The sequence below is a fragment of the Carcharhinus amblyrhynchos genome, chromosome 18, assembly GCF_965287045.1.
Source record: "Carcharhinus amblyrhynchos chromosome 18, sCarAmb.v2.hapA, whole genome shotgun sequence".
NCBI classification, from domain to species: Eukaryota; Metazoa; Chordata; class Chondrichthyes; order Carcharhiniformes; family Carcharhinidae; genus Carcharhinus; species Carcharhinus amblyrhynchos.
In genome coordinates, this window is record NC_137341.1 from 32,117,944 (window position 1) to 32,140,007 (window position 22,064).

Sequence of the window (22,064 nt, forward strand, 5' to 3'; positions counted from 1 at the left end):
AATAGATTCCAGTACTTTACCAATGATGGATGTCAGGCTAACTGGTCTGTATCCTGTTACTCTCCCATCTTTCTTGAGTAGCAGTATTCCATTTGCTAACTTTCAATTTGCTCGGACTGCTCTAGAACCAAAGGAATTACAGATTTTGAATTGAGTTGTGATAGTAGCTGCCCTGTTACGTGATTCCATTTAAAAGCTTTGTGTTCCGTAGGTGTTTAAAGTTGGAAGCCAGACAAAGACAGCAGTCTCCCATCTAAGCATGAGCTTATACCAGGGGCAAATCTCAGTACTGCTGGGGCATAATGGGGCAGGAAAAACCACTGTCCTGTCCATGCTCACAGGTAAGTTCAAGGACATTAGAGTGCTCTCTGGGAATATGTTATATGGTCTTCATTTAATCCCCCTTTGGCTTTTTCACTGGAACTCATGTAGATGTCATTGATTTTAGGCAGCATTACTGGCAAAGCATAAACACTTGGTATTTTCCTTTGGTCAGCCAGGTATGTCCCCATTAGAGGTCCCCACAAGAGCCCAACATTAGCATCAGATTCTCCAAACCAGATTATTGAGTGAATCTGCGCATGTGGAGTTTCTGTCTGGATGGTTTGGAATGCAGTCCTTACCCTTGTAGAAACAATAGCAACCTCCTGCCGAGAGAGTGTAGGCACATCAGACTGGGGAGAACCAAGGTGTAAGGATCCTCAAATGCGCATGTGGTTCTCATGGAACTTGACCAACCCAAACCACACAACTGTAGAAAGCAACAGTAAAATTTATGTTAATTGTCTATTTGAGACCACATATGAAGACTTTGCTTGCCCAGGGTCAGCTGCTGATTTATTTAGTGAGAACAGCTGCCTTTTCATTGCTCTTAATAGAATGGATTATTTGAAGGACCCATGTTATTATGAATAAACCTAGGGTATTTGTCCAACCCTTGTACTACTTGGGAAGCCAAGGCCTATTCACAACAAAGAGGATGAGGATGTAGAGGAAGCCCAGAACACTGAATTGATGGAGGATAACCTATTGAGTCTTGTAGCTGAAAGAATGTTCTTACTGTTTTGGGTGATGTGATTGTCTGGAGCCTAATGAGAAGAATCCCAGTAACTGATCTGCTCCTTGCAATCTCATTAATGAGGCAGGATCATTGAATCTTCATTTACTGTGTCCTGTAGTGCAGTAGAGTCATATGACTGAATCTGCCTCTGTGTCAACACTCTCCCATTCTTCCACTCTAATATATTTCATGTTGGATCCAACTTGATCTTAAAGAAATTCCACTTCTGCCTCAAGAAAGCTCATCAGCTGTGATTAGGTAATTTAAGTGGGGAATGGGAATGCTGCAAAATTGATAAACCATTTCAGAAACATGATGTGTAGGGGAAGAGAAACATGAATTTGGGGAGAGGTGACGAGGAATGTGCTCAAGGAGGGCAAGCTATATTTTTAATTCTGAGACTGACCAATTTAAAGTGTAATGTTGGAATTGTTTGTATTTCTTTTTCAGAGTTGCAGCAGAAATAAATAATCTTCTGTTCTGGTTATTAGGTCTGTTCCCTCCTACAAGTGGCACTGCCTTCATTAATGGGTATGATATCTGTCAGGACATGCCACTGGTTCGCCAGAGCCTGGGTCTCTGTCCGCAACATGATGTCCTGTTCGATGACCTGACCGTACAAGAACATCTGCACTTTTTTAGTGGGGTAAGTTGCACTGGAGGCAAAGAACACTTTGGAATCCAGTTTCAGGTAAGAGGATAAAGGCAGCTTAGTCTCTCTCTCTCCGTCCATACAGCCGACTGCACAATATATAGCTTGTCAACTCTTGCCCTTATAGGATGTTCCATCTGTTCGTTGCAAAATGCCATTTTGATTCACTGAGTAGCACCTTCTGCTCTTAGTCAGAAGGGCATAGGTTCAAGGTCCTATAGCAAATATAATGTGCTATTATATTTAGCACATAATAAAGGCTGATTTCCTGGTATAATGCTGACTGTCTGAGATGATGGCGGCGATTTTCCGGCACAGCGAGAACCCAGTGCAAATCACCTACTGGTATCCACAAATGAAGGCCAGGCACAATGGCCATGCTGAGAACACAGTATAGAGGAGATCAGGGTACGTGTCTATTAGCTGCAGCATTTTTCCCCTGTGAGCTTAGTCTCCACCCATCCCCCCCTTACCGTCGTGAAACTCCCGACTGCCAAAGAAATTGACACAAGTGTGGGAAAATTGCGTGGGATAGCAAGCTGAAAAAACCAGAGTAAAACTCTCCAGTTTTCAGACTTTAGTGATACTTAGAATTTTGGGGGGAAATGTTCCTTGCTCAACGGACATTTCTGTTGTTCACCCCTTACCCGCGCTAATTCTGTGGCGGGCGAGGTAGTAGAATTCCGATGAACGTCTTTGACATGATGCATGAAACTGAATCCAGATGTACCTGTTCAACTTGGTGCAAAAAATTCAATGGTGCTATTGGAAGAACAGGGGCACTGTTGACTAGGCCTTCATTTATTTTCCAATCCTAATTGCCCTTAAACTGAGTGCCTTGCTATGCCATTTCACAGAGCAGTTAAGAGTCAACCACATTGCTGTACATCTGGAGTCGCATGTAGGGCAGACCAGATAAAGATGGCAGATTCCTTCCGTAAAGGGACATGAGCAAACCAGATGGGTTTTTATGACAGTAGATAGTTTTATGGTCACAATTACTTAAATTTGCTTTCAATTCAATATTTTATTAATTGAGTGTTCTTCATGATGAAGTATTTTCTTGCACTTTATCCAGCAGGTGTGAAATGATGGGAATCTATTCTGAGCTTAGTATTGCTGGAGCATCCCATCTAAACTTTTAACCTTTGCACTCTCCCATGGATCCTCACAGATCTGTTGTATATTTCTGACATCGGAAATAAAGTTAATGGCTGCAATTATCCCAGCCCATTGCGCTGCTCGAGGAATACTGCAGACCAGAAGGACCTTTGAGGTCCCCCCTCCCCGGGGTGGTCGGGGACAGGAGGGTGCCCTTAGGGCAACTTGACACCCTGGCACTGCCCACCAGGCACCAGGCAGTGCCAAGGTGGTGAGACCTACCAGGGACGGGGCCAATCAGTGGTGGTGGGGAGGCCCACTGTTCACTTTGCATTAGGGATTGGTGGGGGATGGAGGAGGGAGAGGATGATCAGAGCTAGCCATGGGGGTGGGGGTGGGTCAGGGCTGTCCATGGAGAGGGGGTGGTCAGGACTGGCCGTGGAGGAGTGTTGGGACTGGCCATGGGGGGATGTAATCAGGGCTGGCTTTGGGGGGGCGGGCACAGAGGTCAGTGATCATGGGGTGGGGATGACATTAGAAAGCTAGTAATTGGGAGGCCGGCAGTTGGGGGAGGGCCAGTGTCCATACACCAGTCTCCTCACTGACACATTGGCGCATGTGCAGTGGCCCACTCAGCACACTGACACAGGCCTGTTGGGCAAGATTAGGTTCCACCCCACCCTTACCAGTGCGGCACTCTGTGTGATGCACAAAGTGCGCAAAGTCATAAAAATGGGTGGGAAAATCTCCACTCGGCACTTAGTTTTTTGAAGGAAAATCACCCCCATATTCCAAACATTCACAGTTTTCTTTTCATCTTATATTCCAGAAGCAACCAAGAAAAAGGGATAAAGATTCAATATTAGATCAGACTGGTTGGTATTAGATCGGCAGATTGCCAGCTCCTGCCAACTGCACAGTTGTGTCCTTATTAACCAGTCTCCACACTGCCCTGATCCTTATATTCATTTCAAGCTTTCCCCCAATCCCTGGCACTGCCTGGTGCCTGGTGGGCAGTGCCAGGGTAACAAGCCCCTGCCCCTGATCACCTGGAGGGGGTCCCAGTGGCCACTGTCCCCACCAGTGGGCTAATCATGTCTGATTCCTGTTGATGTGGATCGGGGGGGAGGGTAACATTAGCGAGCCCAAATGATACAGTCCCTGGCTCACTGATAATATGGAAATTCAGATTTCCACATGGTAATTAGCCCTGCACTTTAAAAAAAAAGGCCCGGGAAATGTGTGATTGGCTGGATACCAGTCGGACTCTCACTATAGGCCCCCCCCGCTGATATTTCCTAGTCTGCTGTGCTACTTGAGCAGCGCAGTGGGCTGGGGTAATTGCAGCCATGAACTTCATTTCTGATGTCAGGAATGTTAGAGTCTCCAATGTGGGAGAATGTCTGATTAGTCCCTGCTATGAACAAGAAGAGAGAGGGAGAGAGTGGGAGAGTGAGCGAGAGCGAGTGAATGGGGGAGAGAGAGTCCAAGTGAGGGAGAGAAGAGGAAAGAGCAGGCAAACAAGAGAGGGTGAATGAGGGAAGAGGTGAGAGAGAGTTAAGAGAGCGAAGGGGTTTTGGGGGAGAGAAGTAGTGTGAGAGAGGCCGAAAATGTGAGTGACAGAAAGACAGGACATGAGGCAGAGATCAGCACTAGTGAAGGAGATGCAGAATGATTCACAGCTAGCTTACTCTCTCCAGCTACTGAAATGGCAATTAGTGTTAGATAGCATTGCCTCAGTTTGTTGACCCTGTCCATTTCACCCTCACAGCTCAAAGGCTGCCCGTATGGTAAGATCCATAAAGAGGTAAACCAGATGTTAAGAACGCTGAAGTTTGAGGACAAACGAAAAGCCAAGGCCAAGACTTTGTCTGGAGGAATGAAACGCAAGCTCTCAATTGGAATCGCTCTCATTGGCAACTCCAAGGTAATTCCCTCCCAGCAGCTCAGGTGCTTGAAATACAAACATTTCAACAGGTCAGGCAGCACCTGTTGAATATGTTTATGGTTGAGAATGTGGTCGAGAAACAAACTTAATGGCTCATATCAATGTCCTTTCATCAGAAGTAGAAAATGTTAGAGAAATAACAGGTTTTGAACTAATGTAGAGGCTGGGAAACTGAGGTAGGGAAGGCACAAGAGGGAAGGTCTGTGATTTGGTGGAAAGCTGGGAGATGAAATGATGTAAAGGCAAACAGGAGTTGTAATGGGACAAGGAAAATAATAAACAATGTGGCGAGGGAGAGACTTTATTTATTTGTGTCATGGCACAAGGTAGAGCACTTATTTCACATGCGCAGCAGATACAATGGCCCAGATATTCACTCTCATATCGCATGTGTAGGGATGAGAGAATCTGTTGTTCTGTGAACTTGATTTTTAAAAATGGTGGCCTGCAGTTCTAGTTTTCATTTTATGTGAAGGGGTTAGATGTGAGGGTTGGCTTAAGGACCCCGGGACAAGTATGGAGGCTATCGGGAGTGGGCCAGCCTGGGCAGAAGCTTGCCTGGCACTTCATTGAATTAAATTTTAAAAAGATGAAAACAAAACAATGTCTTCCCATGCTCCATCCATGCCAACTTATGCTTCATGCCCCTCTATTGACCCCATTATTCCCCATATCCCCATGTCCCATTCATGAGGCCTTTTATAGTCCTATGCCAACATATGTCCTCACCCACTACACTACCTTTTGCCCTTATTCCTTCCACTTAGAACCCTTCGACGATTCTCTGACAACTCATTGCTTGAGGGTTCTTTGGCAGCTTTGATAGTTTCAATGAGTTACTCTAATAATTCCAAAGGGTGCCTTACCTCTCCTAAAGGTGTCCCAGGGCCAAATCTAGGGGGATACCTTATTTCTTCAAAGGGTTACCCTGGCTATCCAAATACATCTATCAAATTCAGACCAACTCTTACCTGGTCTAATGTGCCCAGATATGGCCTAAGAAAATTCCATTTCATTGGTGGCAGATGGCGATTTAAATGGCCAGCTGTCTCCATTCATTGTGCATTCACAAATTCTAGCCTGATTCCAGCCCCAATGTAACGACCTTTTGCCAAAGTGTTAATCTTATTCCTGTAACTAACTTCACATCAAAGAAAGCAAAAATAGAAAACTCAGACCAAGCTGAAGCAAATTTCTGATAGTACTGGACCCAGACTGTGACTGTGTTTAAACTGAGTGTTTGCGAGCTGGGGGTGACCAGATTGAAACTAATGTAACCACCTTTAGCCGAAGTATTGATCTTATTCCTGTAACTGACTTCACAGCGAAGAAAGCAAAAAATAGAACATCTTTAAATAATTAATAACACTGAGTAGGCCAAAAATGATCTGGAAGGGCTTTTGAACAATTATCATTCTTCCCTCAGTAGTGGATAAAATCCCTTTTGTAGTTTGCTTTATGGAGAACTGAGTCATAGTAGTCTTTGATCAATCACCATACTGGCTAACTCATGCAAAGTACAGTGCAGCAATCACCACACTGGGGATAATCATGGCTTTCTTGCACTAAAGAGGGTGAAGCCCGAAGTTGAGTCCAGTTACCACAGTTTACCACAACCAGGTGTATAGCAGCAATGGTTAATGTGCCAATGGTTAATCCAATCACAGAGAGGAAAATGAGGACAGAGGACCAACACTACTGAGCAAACTAACTTTGGAAGAACGTTGGTGATTTGAGGTTCTGGGGAGGTGGCAAGAAGGTGGATGACTGTGCGATCACTTGGCTACTACTGCAATGATTGTCAGTCATACCTGTTTCATTGACAGCTCCTTGCTGACTGAACTTGTGATGATGTCAACTATGTATACATCAAACTCTGCCCTCAAACCTCTTTCTAAAAAGATGTAAGGTGGATTTTTTAAAAATTTAGAAGATCTGTGCTTTGCATTTATTGTCAGCATTTATTGCCCATCTCTAGTTGTCCTTGGTGATGAGCTGCCTTCTTGAACTGCTACAATCCCTGATATGTAGGAACTCCCACAGTGCTGTTAGGGAGGGAGTTCCAGTATTCTGAATCAGAAGCAGATACATATTTCAAGTCAGGATGATGAGTGACTTGGAGGGGAACCTCCAGATTATGGTATTCCTATGAATTTGCTGCCCTACTCCTCCTCCTAGATAGTAGTGGTCATGGGTTTGAAAGTTCATGTTTTGTTTTAGTTTATTTATTAGTGTCACAATTCGGCTTACATTAACACTGCAATGAAGTTACTGTAAAAATCCTCTAGTCCCCACACTCGAGCGCCCGTTTGGGTACACTGAGGGAGAATTTAGCATGGTCAATGCACCTAACCAATACTTCCGTCAGACAGTGCTACCTGATGTCCTTGGTTACTTCCTGCATTGCTGCCATTGTTTGTAGGTGGAAGGGGTGGAAGAGATACCAATCAAATGAACTGCTTTGTCCTGGATGGTGTTGAGGTCCGATTTTACGGCCCCCTTCTGCTGGCAGGATCTTCCATTCCTGTCAAAGTCAATTAGCTTTTGAACAGCTAGCCGCATTTTCTGGTTCTGCCCCTGCCACAACAGGGCTGTAAATTTTTGCCTGTAGAATGGGTGGGACACTTTTTCTTCAGTGTCCCTGTCCTTTTAGAAACTGGTTGAAACTCCATGGTGGATCCTATATTGATTATTTGCTTTCTGTTCTTCAGGTTGTCATGTTGGATGAACCAACGTCTGGAATGGATCCACTCTCTCGGCGAGCTGCTTGGGACCTTCTACAGCATCAGAAGTATGGCCGCACTATTCTGCTAAGTACTCATTTTATGGATGAAGCTGACCTTCTTGGAGATCGTATTCTGATCATGGCCAATGGGCAGCTTCAGTGCTGTGGATCTTCACTCTTCCTCAAGAACAAGTATGGTGGGTATGAGAAACAGCACAAAACACAGCTCTCGAGTCTCCATTCACCCAGTTATTTGCTTTTGATTTGATTTATTATTGTCTCATGTATTAACATACAGTGTAAAGTATTGTTTCTCGCACACTATATAGACAAAACATACCGTTCGTAGAGAAGGAAACAAGAGAGTGCAGAATGTAGTGTTACAGTTGTAGCTAGGGTGTAGAGAAAGATCAACTGAATGCAAGGTAAGTCCATTCAAAAGTCTAATAGCAGCAGGGAAGAAGCTGTTCTTGAGTCAGTTGGTACATGACTTCAGACTTGTGTATCTTTTTCCCGGAGGAAGAAGGTGGAAGAAAGAATGTCCAGGATGTGTGGAGTACTAAATTATGCTGGCTGCTTTGCAGCAGGAAGTGTAGACAGAGTCAATGGATGGGAGGCTGGTTTATGACCATTTAAACCCCCCGCCACACAGTTTTCTTCATCCTCTAGAAGCAGTGCCCTCAATTTCCTGGGTTCTAAGCTCTGGAATTTACACCCTAAACCTTACCCTAAACCATTATCCTTCAAGAAGCTCATTAAACTCTACTTCTTCAAACAAGCTTTTAGTCAATTTTCCCAAAACATTCTCCTTTGGCTTGATGTCAGTTTCTTTCTCGTGATATTCCTGAGAAATGCCTTGGGAATTTTTTTTCTGTTAAAGGTGCTATATAAGCTGTGCATATTTATCAGACATTGGCTGCACAGTGCTAAGTTACCGCCAAACTGACAGCATATGAGAAAAGGCATTGAATGACAAACCTGATCTTATTGGAATATAAGAAATTAGGAATGGGAGTTAATTGTTCAGCTCCTTGAGCCTGCTCCACCATTTAATGAGACCATGTCTGATCTGATATTGGCATCAGCTGCTCTTCTCTGCCTGTTCCCCATAACCCTTAATTCAACAATTATTTAAGAATCTCTTTATCTCAGCCTTGAAGGTGTTCAAAGATCCAACCTCTATTCTACCCTGCGTTAAAGAATTCCAAAAATTCATGACCCTCTGAGACAAGAAATTCTTCCTCATTTCCATCTTAAATGGGTGAATCCCTTATTCTGAAACTGTGCCCCATAGCTGTCAATTATTGAGGGAAACCCCTCACAGCAACTATACTCTCAAGCTCCCAGAATCTGAATTGTTTCAATAAGATCACCACTCATTCTTCTGGTCTCGTTATAGGCCCAACCTGCTCAATGTTTTCTCATAAGACAATTCCTTCATTCCTGGAATTAAGGTATCTCCTCTGAATGATAATGACATCAAAACCATATGCAGTACTCTAAGTTTGGTTTCACCAATACCCTGTCTGGCTTTCAGCAAGACTTCCCTACTTTCATACACAACATCCCCTTGTGATGGAGGCCAACATTCAATTTGCCTTCCTGCTTCTACCCACATACTTTTTATGTTTCATACACAAGGACATCCTGATCCCTCATTATCCCAGCATTCTATAGTATATCTCCATTTAAATAATATTCTGCCTTTCCATTGTTTCTAACAAGATCTTGTGGAGCTGTGACCCAAAGTGAAGGAGGGGCATTCAGCGGGGAGGGTGGGAATACTGAAATGAAAAGATCAGACAAACTCAATTAGAGACCTGTAAACCTCTTGCCAGATTCTCCAGTGCAGTGAGATTTAAGACATGGTGATAAAGACAGAGGCCGGAACTCTCTGGCTGTTCATGCCAGTGGGATCTTCTGTCCTGGTGATAGCACACCCCATCACAGGTTCCCTCAGCAACATGGGATACAGTCAGTGAAAAATCCGATGAGAAACACACGCATGAAGGCCAGAGAATACCCCCCCCCCCCCCCCCCCCCCCATCCCCAGAATCTCCTGCTTCTGAGCTGGATGTTGAAAATCCTTAGGACATCCTCTGCAGGTTCAAGTCTGTCCTGGTCTGATTATAATTTTCATAGTTTTGCTTTGTTTCTTTAATTATTGTGTTGAACGTGATGGACCTGCCAGAATTGGTCTGGCTCTTATGTTGGTATGAGAGGAGAACATAGAACACTACAGCACAAACAGGCCCTTCAGCCCACGAGTTGCACCAATCACATCAACACCTATCTATAACCCCCAATCCCATAAAACCCCATATACTCATCCAGAAGTCTTTTAAAAGACCCCAGCGAGTTCGCCTCTACCACCACTGACGGCAGCCGATTCCATTCACTCACCACCCTCTGAGTGAAAAACTTACCCCTAACATCATTTCTGTACTTTCCTCCCCGCACCTTAAACCTGTGTCCTCTCGTAGCGACCATTTCAACCCGGAGAAATAGCCTCTGAGAATCCACCCTATCTATTCCTCTCAACATTTTATAAACCTCTATCAGGTCGCCTCTCAACCTACGTCTCTCCAGGGAAAAGAGACCCAGTTCCCTCAACCTAACTTCATAAGGCATGCCTCCCAGTCCAGGCAACATCCTTGTAAATCTCCTCTGTACCCTTTCAATAGCTGAGGTTCAATAACTGGCTGAGGTTCATAGAATCGTAGATTCCCTACAGTGCAGAAGGAGGCCATTTGGCCCACCAAGTCTGCACCAACCACAATCCCACCCAGGCCCTATTCCTGTAACCCCACATATTTACCCTGCTAATCCCCTGACACTAAAGGTCAATTTAGCGTAGCCAATTAACATAACCTGTACATCTTTGGACTACGGGAGGAAACCAGAGCACCCGGAGGAAAAACACGCGGACACGGGAAGAATGTGCAAACTCCGCACAGACAGTAACCTGAGGCTGGAATTGAACCAGGGTCCCTGATGCTGTGTGTGGTACTAACCACTGTGCCACTGAGCTCATTTGATTCAGTTTGTTGAGTGCTAATGCAATATTCTCTAACCAGGAATTCTATGTTAAATTTAGTTGCATTTAAATGAATGTAGATTGGTGTGAGAGAAATCGCTATACAATAATACAAGTTTACACCCGCAGTTTCCCACCTGTTTCTCAATTTTTCATCATACTTCAGATCACTAAGATTGTGGATCTCCATTGTGCTGCCTCTTTGTACCCCACTCACCACTTGCAGCATCCCTTATAGCATAGTAACCAAAACTCAACACAATGCTTAAAGTGGGACAATGGGCTGAAATAGGATTCGATAGACTTAAGCCCACTTTGCTTTCAGATGAATGTAACAAATAAGATGGTACCACCTGAAAGTACTGCATTCTAACTCTGTAATAGCCATGTGCAGTAGGGAATGAGTTAATGAACTTTGTAATACTTGAGAGAATGAGAAAAAATATCCAGTAGTCTATATGCAGCCTGTTTTCATATATTTCAGATAAATGTAACTTTGTTTTTGTGTGCCCAGACTGCAGTTGCCCTTGCTGTTGTACACAAGTTTCAGGTGACCCAGACAGGGAGACAGCAGTTGCTCTTGCTATTGTACACAAGTTTATGATAAGCCCGCTCAGAAATGTAGCTGACCCAGCTTGTAGTTATGTCTTTAATTTTGTGGACTTTCGCCTAATAGTGAAGCTTGCGTGTCCTAAATATATTCATGTATATATATTCGTTATATATTGCTTATGTGTCATGTACCAACATAATGTACATATACATATATTATACAACTTGTGAGCATAGATTGTTATACCAGCCCGTTAATTTTAACTTGTCTTGTCGGCCTGTACGTTAGCTAAGGGCTAATCACACACGTCGATCGCGGCCTTGAGATAACCATGGAGAAAGCCGAGGCAGCCATGTTCCCACGATGGAGGACGACCCACAGCCTGGGAACCTGCTGAGAATGAGAAGATGCGTACGTGACTGGGGGGGTATAAATATATGCTCTTAACTTGTATTCGGGGAGACGCCTGGGGAACCGCTGTTAGGTGACAGGTGTGTCTCCCGAAAGCTCTTAAACAAACAGCTGTACTTTGACTCACAATTAGTCTCAAAGGTATCTTTACCTACAACACCATGACACAAGTAATCCAGGATCATATAAACCTATAAGGAAAGTTTATTCAGACTGAAACAAGAATCTTTTTTAGCAACTGTGATTATTGTGCTGGGTCTGTTGTTTCAGGAGCCGGGTACCACATGGTGATCGTGAAAGAGCCTCATTGTAATGTATCCAGAATTACTGACCTTGTGAAGAGCTTTGTGCCCAAAGCAGTCCTGCAGACCACTGCTGGTGCAGAACTTTCCTACATCCTTCCAAATGAAAGTACTGACAGGTATATTACAGCAGAGGAAGTAACTCCAATCGTTGTCTGTACAGTCAGTATCTGAGCATATCTTTAATGGGGGCACACACTTAATCATAGAATCCCTACAGTGCAGAAGGAGGCCATTTAAATCAACAAGGCTGCATGCACAACAATCCCACCCAGGCCCTATCCTCATGACACTAAGGGATCATTTAGCATGGCCAATCCATCTAACCTGTACATTTTTTGATTTGACTTATTATTATCACATGCATCAGTATACAGTGGAAAGTATTGTTTCTTGCATGCTAAACAGACAAAGCATGCCTTTCATAGAGAAGGAAAGGAGGGAATGCAGAATGTAATGCTGCAGTCATAGCTAGGGTGTAGAGAAATATCAACTTAATATATCAAAATTCTGATGGTGGCAGGGAAAAAGCTTGTCTTGAGTTGGTTGGTACATGACCCTCAGACTTTTGTATCTTTTTCCCAAAGAAAGGAGGTGGAATAGAGTATGCCTGGGGTGCATGGGGTCCTTGATTATGCTGGCTGCTTTTCTGAGGCAGTGGGAAGAATAGACAGAGTCAATGAATGAGAGCAAAAACAGAAAATGCTTGAAAATCTCAGCAGGTCTGACAGCATCTGTGGAGAGGGAATAGAGCCAACGTTTTGAGTCTAGATGACTGTTGGTTAGAGCCGAATGGATGGGAGGCTGGTTTGCATGATAGGCTGGATTTTGTTGACAATTCCTTTGTAGTCTTTTGTGGCTTTGGTCAGAGCAGGAGCCATATCACGTGATTCTTCTAGAAAGGACGATCTTTGGACCATGGGAGGAAACTGGAGCAGCCAGAAAAAACCCATGCAGACTCAGAGAGAATGTGCAAACTCCACACACACTGACTCAAGTTTGGAATTGAACCTAGGTTACTGGAACTGTGAGACAGCATTGCTAACTGTGCTACGGTGCCATTATTCACAAGGGTGATTCTATGTATGTCCATCCACCAGTCTCAGTGATGTGTGCACCTGGTTATATGTGTGCGCCTGATGTTTGTGTGTGCTTGGTCTACGCGTGTGTGTATTTGGAGGTGGGTTCAATCTCCCTATTCTGTACAAAGACACTCCACCTCTAAAATATCTCATACACATTTATTTTTGCAAAACAATCAGATAGTTGGTAACTTGCCCAACCTGTTTAGTTTTAGAGATTTCCTACCTTTCACGCATTTATATCAGGCTAGCAAGGTCAATCTGCAACTTCACTTACATTTTTTCAGAGAAGGCACACTGTCCCATAATTAATTATTATTTATGTTCAATGGTGGCTCTACCAACTTCTGTTTGCTCCCTGTACAGAATCTGATTTAAAATATTTGAAAAGTAACATCTCATATCCACAGTAGTTAATTTTAATAATCCTTTTTTATTTTCCTATTTTCTTAAGCCAAAGGACGACATTTCCCATTTTCACCCATGAGGAACAGTACTCCAAAAGCTCATGATACCAAATAAACCTGCTGAACTTGAACCTGGTGTTGTGAGACTTCTTACTGTGCCCACCCCAGTCCAATGCCGGGCATCTCCACATCATAGAATCATCAACACTACCAGGGCAAGCCTCAGATCACATCATGTGTCTGTCAGTCCAGTGAACGTATATGTGAATCACAAAAAGTCAGTACAGTGTGCAAGTGCAGAAGTGGTTCAGAAGGCAAATGGAATGTTGTTGTTTATTACAAGGAGAAGAATAGATTCTATATATTTGCACCTTTCCTATCTGCAGGTTTGAAAGCCTTTTCACAGAACTGGAAAACAATAAGGATAAGCTGGGAATAGCCAGTTATGGAGCTTCGGTCACTACCATGGAGGAGGTGTTTATGAGGTGAGTGTAAGGCCAGACAGTTTGCAGCGCTGCCTCTGTTTCTCTTCGACTCCTCCTCCAACAAACACATTTTATGGGAGCACAGAGCTGATGGGATTGTGAAGGGAAGAAGGTCGCTGTCAGTTGCCACTCTGCTTTCTCAAGCCACCCAGCAGCTGGCTCTGGCAGGGAGCTCTCAGGCTTATAATATGTGTTACCTGAATGAATGATGGCAAAAAGCAACCGATGTACCACCATTGGCAAGTGGGTGTAACTGTAGTATTACAAGTTTACGTAGGCAGTTCCCCATTTCTCTCCCTTCTATCACTTCATTCTCTCTCTGTCCCCCCACTGCCCAAAACAGGCCATGAATTGCTTCAACTTGTTCCAATTTAATCTGTGACATCACTTCATCTGAATGTATGTTATTTTGATTCTCATAGGAAAACCACAGTCAACAAATACAATGTAAACAATATGAAGTGGCACACTTTTCACTGCTCTCTTCTTTAAGATGCTCCATAAAACCTTCATCTTTGACCATTTAATTAAGAGTTTGTCTTTTTATTTTTCCTGCTAAAATGGACAATCTCACACTTTCCCAAATTATACACCATCTGTTAATTTTTTTCCCATTCACTTAACTTTTCTATATCCCTTTGATGACTCTTTTTATCTTCCTCACAACTTGCTTTACTACCTGTCTTTGTATCATCAGCAATACACAATACACACAGTGCCTTCATCCAAGTCATTGGTATTAATTGTAAATAGTGGAAACCCAGCACTGATGCCTTTGGCACTACACTAGTTACAGCCTGCCAAACTGAAAATTACTGATTTATCCCGACTCTGTTTCCTATTAGTTAGTTCCTCTGTACATGCTAATATTATATGCTGACAATTGATTCTTTGAAACATCTTAGGATTTTTACTATATTAATAGGGCTTTATGAATGCAAACTTTTGTTGCAATGTTAAGGGAGAGCATCTAGTAAGTTACAAATAAAATAAAAGCAAAGTTTAAAAATTAGGAAGGTGTGAGGAGATAATAAATAAGCATATGGAAGGTCATGTTGTGGCATAGGTTGCAAAGATAAATACACAAACTAAGGTCACTATCTCAACAGTTAACCACAAGCTGGAAAGAAAGAAGACGAGACAACCCAGGGAGGTGGGTTAGCCTCGGCCTGTTGAAACACTGGGCAGCACCATTAAGAAGCAGTGGCAGTGAGATGACTCTTTGTACAGCCAGTGGGAGCATCTGATTAACTTTGAGGAATGTGACCCCCTTGTTTTTTTTTTTAAACCCTTCCCTGTTCCATTGTCTCTCCACCCACCAACATCCCCTATCTTGCTCTCTCTCCCATCTTTGCCTCCCTCCCATTTCATCCCCTCCCCTGCCTCCCTCTCTCCCGTCACTTCCTCCATTTCTCTTTAGCACCCCCACCCTTTGTTTCTGTCTCCTTGTCCTTGGCTTTCATCCCTGTGCCAGTGTCCATTCAGTTGACTCATGATTTAATATCTTTCATGTTTTGATTGGAGCTGATTTCTGTGCTGAGAACTGTTGCCCTCCCTATAGTGTAACAACAATTGTCATTCCATGCCTTTGGTCCTTTGCAGGGTGGGGAAGCTGGTGGACTCCATGCATTCTAACCAGTTGCCAACAATCCAAAACCAACACAAGCGCAGGACTAGTGACCACTCAAATGGGGAGAAAACCAGCCTGAGTGACCTGATAAACAGTACAGATGACAATGACTATCATAATCCCATTGACTATTCTTTTATCAAACTCAACACTGGGGTAAGTTCATTATCTGCAAGCTCTTCTCAGAGTAAAGGGGCAGGCATCTTTCAGATTAAAATGACATTGAAGGACCTGCTTTTTCCTTACAAATAATGATTCAAACTTATATTCATTTGTTTTTAAGAACACAAGATTAATTGTGTCATCTAGGTTTTGTGGGTAGCACTTTTGCCTTTGACTCAGAAGGTTGTAAGTTTAGTTTTCATTCCAGAAATGAGAGGACATAATCCAGGCTGGCATTCCAGTGATGTACTGAGGGAGTACTGTCAGAGGTATCATCTTTCAGAAAAGGAGTTAAACCAAGGCCCTGTATGTCCTGTCAGGTAGATGTAAAAGAACCCATGGCTAATATTTTGAAGAACACCAAGGAAGTTCACCTTTGTGTTGTGGCCAATAACTAATATTAGTAAAACCCATTATCTGGTCATTATCACATTGCTGTTTGTCAGAAATTGGTGTGTGCAAATTGGCTACAGCATTTCCTGCATTACAACAGTGACTCATTTCAAAAGGTGATTCATTGACTGTAAGATGTTTTGGGGCATCCTGAGGTTGTGAAAGAGGTGGGGCAGGATTTTCCAATCCTGCCCACAACCAGGATTTTCCTGTCTCGCTGAAAGTCAGTGCAGTTTTGGCTCTTCTTCAAATTTTCCATTTCGACAGGATTGGAAAATCATGGCTCCTTCATATCTTCTTTAATAGGGGATTGGTGTCTCTGAGGCCCTTTTATGGGATGGGGTACTGGCGTTTCTTTTTGTGATGCATTTCTCTTTCTCTTGTACAGATCATCCTGTATTTGCAGCAGTTCTATGCCATGCTCATGAAGCGAGCAACGTACAGCTTGCGGAACTGGAAGGTATTTCTAGCCCAATTTATGATCCCGCTGATTTTTGCCGCTGCCTCACTGGTCTTCGCCAAGACATTTCCAAAAGTCCATGATTCACCTCCGCTAAATCTGACTTTGGAAAAGTATGGACCTACTTTTGTTCCTTATTCAGTGAAACCTGATGCTCAGATCCTGACTAAAGATTTGGCTCGGAACTATAGAGCCGTGCTGCAAGAACAGCTTGGCATCCCATTGCACACTGAGGGTGAGGGACCTAGCTAACTAATTATAGTATACTATTGATCTTTAACTCTCCACTTCAATCTTCATATTCACACCCTTCTCATCATTTTTACAAAAAACTTAATTTCTTTAGTTTTGAGAATATAAGTCATAAATGGCTACTTTTGTAAGACCACAGCAAATAAACCATTCTTGACAGGAGAGCAAACTCTGTGAACTTAATTCCAATCACTGCATGTAAGAGCTGCACAGTTCCTCAGCCTCTGGGATTTGGAGTGCAGTCCACTTTTGTCTGCTTTCTGGCCTGTGTTTTGAGCCCATTTAGATATTTTATGGGATGTATGGGCAGACAATTCCTAATCCCTTTCTCAGGGACATTACAGGAAGATGCTGGGCTAGTAGTGTGCCTGACCCCCTTCTCCAGGGTGATTATAAGAGATAGAACTTCTGTTACTTCCTCAGCTTCCACAAGCTATGCCACAGTTTTTGCCCAAGTTGTTAATGTTTAGTAACCTGCATAAGGCTGTTGATGAGACCAAATCCTGACAAGGCTTAGGGCTGGGAGAATTTAACTAATTTGCAATCTGCACATTCTAATAGCGAGTCATCTTACACAAGATCTGCATCAAATGGCAGTCCTCTTGCAAGGATCTCCTCCAATAGCCAGGTGTCTTGAACAGAATCTCCTTCAATAGCAATCCTTATGCACATGATTTCTTCCAGTAGGCAATCGTCTTGCACAAGGATTCTCCAAGAGGCTGCCCTCTTTTTCATCCATCCTCTTGCCCAGATCTGACCTTAAGATTCAAGGAAACCCAGGGAATTTTTCACTAAAAAAGTTGCTAATGCATTAAAAGGATGAACCTCAATAGTTGAATTAACATTCCTTGTGTCTTGAATTGCAGTGCATGAGTTGCCGTTAGTCACAATCAACAGTGTTGATTCGCTAAGTTGCATTTATTGAGATTTTTGTGACAGATTTTTGTTACCTTTCTCCTCCAGGTGATATTACTGAATTTCTGTTGAATGCTTCAGTTAAGGAGGGAGTAATCTTTTATGAACAATGTGTATTAGCTGCTGATTTCCAAGACAGACAGTTACCTGGAACCAGGATACAAGTTTTATTCAATAACTTGGGCTTCCATACTTCTGCTACCTCTCTGATGTTAGTGAACAATGCCTTATTCAAAATGCTGGTGGGGCCAACAGCATCAATCAGTACCAGCAACTATCCACAGCCACGTAACATTACACAGCAAGCAATGGACCAACTGCATGAGTAGGTGCTCCACATTAATCTTTTGCTAGCATTGGTTCATGTGATAATTGGGAGTGAGGTATACTGTGTGGTGCGGGACCCAACCCTGATCTACGCTGAGTCAGCCAGAGATGCCCTGGCCTAGAAACGGAATACTCAGCCAGTCAATGAATATATATTGTTCTAGTGCGTATGACTGATTCCCATTGTGGCACAACTTCCACAATTAAGCTCACTCAACTGCTAGATTTTCAAGCCAAATAGCAAGCTCCAAAATACAAATAAGAAACAGGAGTAGGAGTAAACTGTTCAGCCCCATCGAGCCTGATGATGTCAAAGCTGATTCTCAATCTCCATTTTCCTGCTTTATTCCCATTTCCTCGATTTTCCCAATGTTTGAAAATCAATTGAACTCTGTCTTGAATATTCTCAATGACTGACATTTCACAGCTTCAAAGATTCATAATTCTATGAATGAAAAAAGTTCTCGCCTCAGTTCAAGTGCTGTTCCTGGTAAGTTGTCCCATATTCTAGACTCTCCAGCCAGGGAAAACAGCCTCTCAGAACCTTTTGCATTTCAATGCGATCACCTCTTATTCATTAAAACTCCAGAGAATATGGGCCCAATCTACAGAATCTCCCCTCATCTCAGAAATCAATCTGATGAACCTTGGTTGCGCCCCCTTGTGTACAGAGACCAAACCTGCAACATGGTACAGTCTCATCAAAGCTCTGTACAATTATAACAAGAGCTCCTCTTTCTGTTTTCCAACTCTCTTGCATTAAAGGTGTTGCTTTCCTAATTACTTGCTGCACTTGCATGCTAATTTGCTCTGATTCATGAACACATAATACCGCTAAACAGCAACATTGTCAGCATTAAAAAACATTTGTTTTTTCTATTCTTCCTACCAAAGTCAATATCTTAAAACTTTCCTTCACATAACCCAACGTGTATCTATGTGTAGTTTGATCAGATCTTGCTCTGAGAATATATTGTCGATCCCTGTCACATTTCACCTATTTCACTTTGCTGCTTTATATTAGGAAAAAGCACAGTCGGTTAAAGAGCAGCAGCTGCCTAGGTCAGGTGGTACTAAATCATTCAGTGGGCCTTTAATCATTGCCTCATATATCATGGTTAGTGCTTCATCCATTGCTGCACCACAACAGGCAGCTGAGATTTCCGCAGATTATATATCTGCATTAACGTGCCCACTGCCCTATGTGGGTAGGGAACCTGACGTAACACCAGTTATTTATTTGAACTTTAGATAAAAAAGCAAAATCAACCTGCAAGTTATACTGTAACTGATAGTGGTGGGTTGGTTGTTGTTAACATGTACACGTTGGGCACGGATCATGCTAGCACTGTGCCTGTGATAACTTAGAGCTGACGCCCCATTCCCTATAGGCTAATCATATGCTGCCATTTATCTTGATTGGGAATGAGACTAGAAGCTAAAGAAGGGCAATCAGAATGAGAGAAGTGGCTTCATTTTTGACATGGGACCCCTTCCTTTAATGGAAGGACTCTAGTACCATTCATAAGATACATTCCAAATAGGCCCAGCTCACTCTGATCAACCACATTGGATACCTAAGGGCATTCCTATGGATATAAGGACAACATCATTCCACCAAAACTGAATGTTGTTCCCTGGTGAAAATGTCTTTTGATCACGCAAGTGTATTTATTGGAACTGAGAATAACAAACACTCCCTTCAGAATTAAAGTTAGTCAGGAGATGCTGGAGCTAATGGAATGGTGACATGCTGATCATGGTGGAATTAGGGTTATAGGCAGCCATTTGTTTGTGCACCAGTTCACTACATTCATATTAATTGCTTACAGAAATCGGACAGGGTTTGCTTTGGCTTTCAATTTGATGTATGGCATGGCATTTCTGGCTAGCACTTTCACCTTGTTGCTAGTGACTGAGAGAACCATAAAATCGAAGCACATTCAGCTAATCAGTGGCCTTCATATCATCAACTTCTGGATGTCTGCTCTCTTCTGGGATCTGATTAACTACTTTGTCCCATGTTTCGCAATCGTGGTAAGAAACCTGTTCCTGAGCTGACTTGTTCCTTGTAAAGAATAGAACAGAAATCCTCAACATCTTTCAAACTGATCACAATTAGTATACATATCCTGTGTAGAGTGTGATTACTGGACACCTCTCAGATAGTGTCTGGTTTAAGAGGAAGTGGGTGATAAAGTTTATTGTAAGTAGGTCCTGTCTACCTGTGCTCTGTCCTGATGGAGTTGTTTCTGAAGTTTAAGGGAACAGTTTCCTGTACATTGAAGGTTATCTTGGATTGCAATGGGATAATGATCAATTGGGCCAGTGGAGTGATGAATGGCAAATGGATTTTAATTTAAATAAATGCAAGATGATGCATTTTGGTAGATTGAACCAGGGCAGGACTTACTCAGTTAATGGTTGGGCGTTGGGGAGAGTTACAAAACAAAGACATCTAGGGGTACATGCTCATAGCTCCTTGAAAGTGGAGGCACAGGTGGACAGAGTGGTAAAGAAGGCATTCAGCATGTTTGATTTCATCGGCCAGAACATTGAATACAGGAGTTGAGACATCTTGGTGAATTTGTACAAAACATTGGTAAGGCCACACTTGGAATACTGAGTACAGTTCTGGTCACCCTATTATACAAAGGATATTATTAAACTAGTAAGAGTACAGAAAAGATTTACTAGGATGCAACTGGGACTTGATGGTTTGAGTTATGAGGAGAGACTGGATAGACTGGAAGTTTTTTCTCTGGAGCATGGAAGGCTAAGGGGTGAGCTTATAGAGGTCTACAAAATAACGAGGGGTATACATCAGCTAGATAGTCAATATCTTTTCCCAAAGGTAGGGGAATCTAAAGCTAAAGGGCATAGGTTTAAGTTGAGAGGGGAGAGATACAAAAGTGACCGGAGGTGCAATTTTTTCACACGGAGGATGGTGAGTGTCTGGAACAAGCTGCCAGAGGTAGTAGTCAAGGCAGGTACAATTTTAAAAGGCATTTAGGCATAGTTCCTTCACTATGGAGGAATGTCTTGGAGATGTGTTAATACTCCTGCTCCTTTATGGCTGGTCTGTTATCCCTATCATGTACCTCTTCTACTACTTCTTCACTATCGAGGGATATGGGCCAAATGCAGGCAACTGGGACTAGCTTCAGAGTTTTAAAAGAAAGGGCAGCATGGACACATTGGGCCAAAGAGCCTGTTTTCATGTTGTAAAGCTCTATGATTCTACGACTTTCCATTTCCCTGCCTCACTCCTCCAGGACTTTCAAATAGGAAATTCTCTCCACGAGGTTTTGCTGCTGATTCAAATTCAGAGACAACCCTGTGGGGTAGATATATGGGGACAGAACTTATAATTAAGAATTCCTTAAAACCCATATCTTTGACGTGTGTTTGTCCACTTTGATGATGTACCTCCTTTTCTCAGATTCCATTGTCTCTGCATCTCTGGGAATGTTTTTCTGTAGTAAAAGCCCTGCACAATTGCACATCATTACCAGTGCTCAGAACTGTCATGTTGTTGAATTATATTCTGCATTTCCCAGTTTTCATAACCAATTATGATGTGGTCCAAATCTACTGCAGAATTTGTGACTCTGACACCGAGGAGCTTTATTGTCTATCTGTTTGGGTACACCTGACCCTCACTGTGAAACTAGAGCTTGGGGTGAAAACACATTCTGATCCCAGTTGCATAGATATCTAAAAATAACAAGAGGAGAAAAGAAACAATTCATCTCTTTGTGATTTGTTTGCAGCTGATGTTCCAGATATTTAATTTGCCACCCTTTACTGTGGAGGAACAACTCGGAGATGTGTTAATACTGCTGCTCCTTTACGGCTGGTCTGTTATCCCTATCATGTACCTTTTCCACTACTTCTTTACTATGATTGCTACAGCTTACACCAGGGCCACCATAATCAACATTGTGACTGGCACTGCCACCTTCGTGGCTGTCACCATCACGAGCATTCCAGGTACTCAGATGTATAAGTCTCAGAAACAGAGAATTCCTTTCTACTACTTGAATCTTGGTGCCTGAATTTTTGCAATTAAACAGGGAAAAATTTGCCACCATGAATAGCATTCATTTCTTGTTGCATTGCTTTTTGCTAAGTCTGCATCATTGCTGCTACTGGGACTATC

General features: G+C 42.8%; 1 protein-coding gene across 2 annotated transcripts in view; it reads left to right on the plus strand.

Annotated features, from left to right (window-relative positions):
* The window catches only part of abca3b (ATP-binding cassette, sub-family A (ABC1), member 3b), a 125,769-nt gene that overhangs the window by 61,943 nt on the left and 41,762 nt on the right, over positions 1-22,064 (plus strand). For both annotated transcript variants that reach the window (XM_080206671.1, XM_080206670.1), the window contains 11 exons: positions 212-341; positions 1,552-1,706; positions 4,585-4,740; positions 7,473-7,683; positions 11,758-11,908; positions 13,665-13,763; positions 15,366-15,549; positions 16,337-16,643; positions 17,624-17,900; positions 19,735-19,939; positions 21,676-21,895. In XM_080206671.1, coding sequence (XP_080062797.1) covers positions 212-341; positions 1,552-1,706; positions 4,585-4,740; positions 7,473-7,683; positions 11,758-11,908; positions 13,665-13,763; positions 15,366-15,549; positions 16,337-16,643; positions 17,624-17,900; positions 19,735-19,939; positions 21,676-21,895 — 2,095 coding nt within the window. The remainder of the gene's footprint in view (positions 1-211; positions 342-1,551; positions 1,707-4,584; positions 4,741-7,472; positions 7,684-11,757; positions 11,909-13,664; positions 13,764-15,365; positions 15,550-16,336; positions 16,644-17,623; positions 17,901-19,734; positions 19,940-21,675; positions 21,896-22,064) is intronic.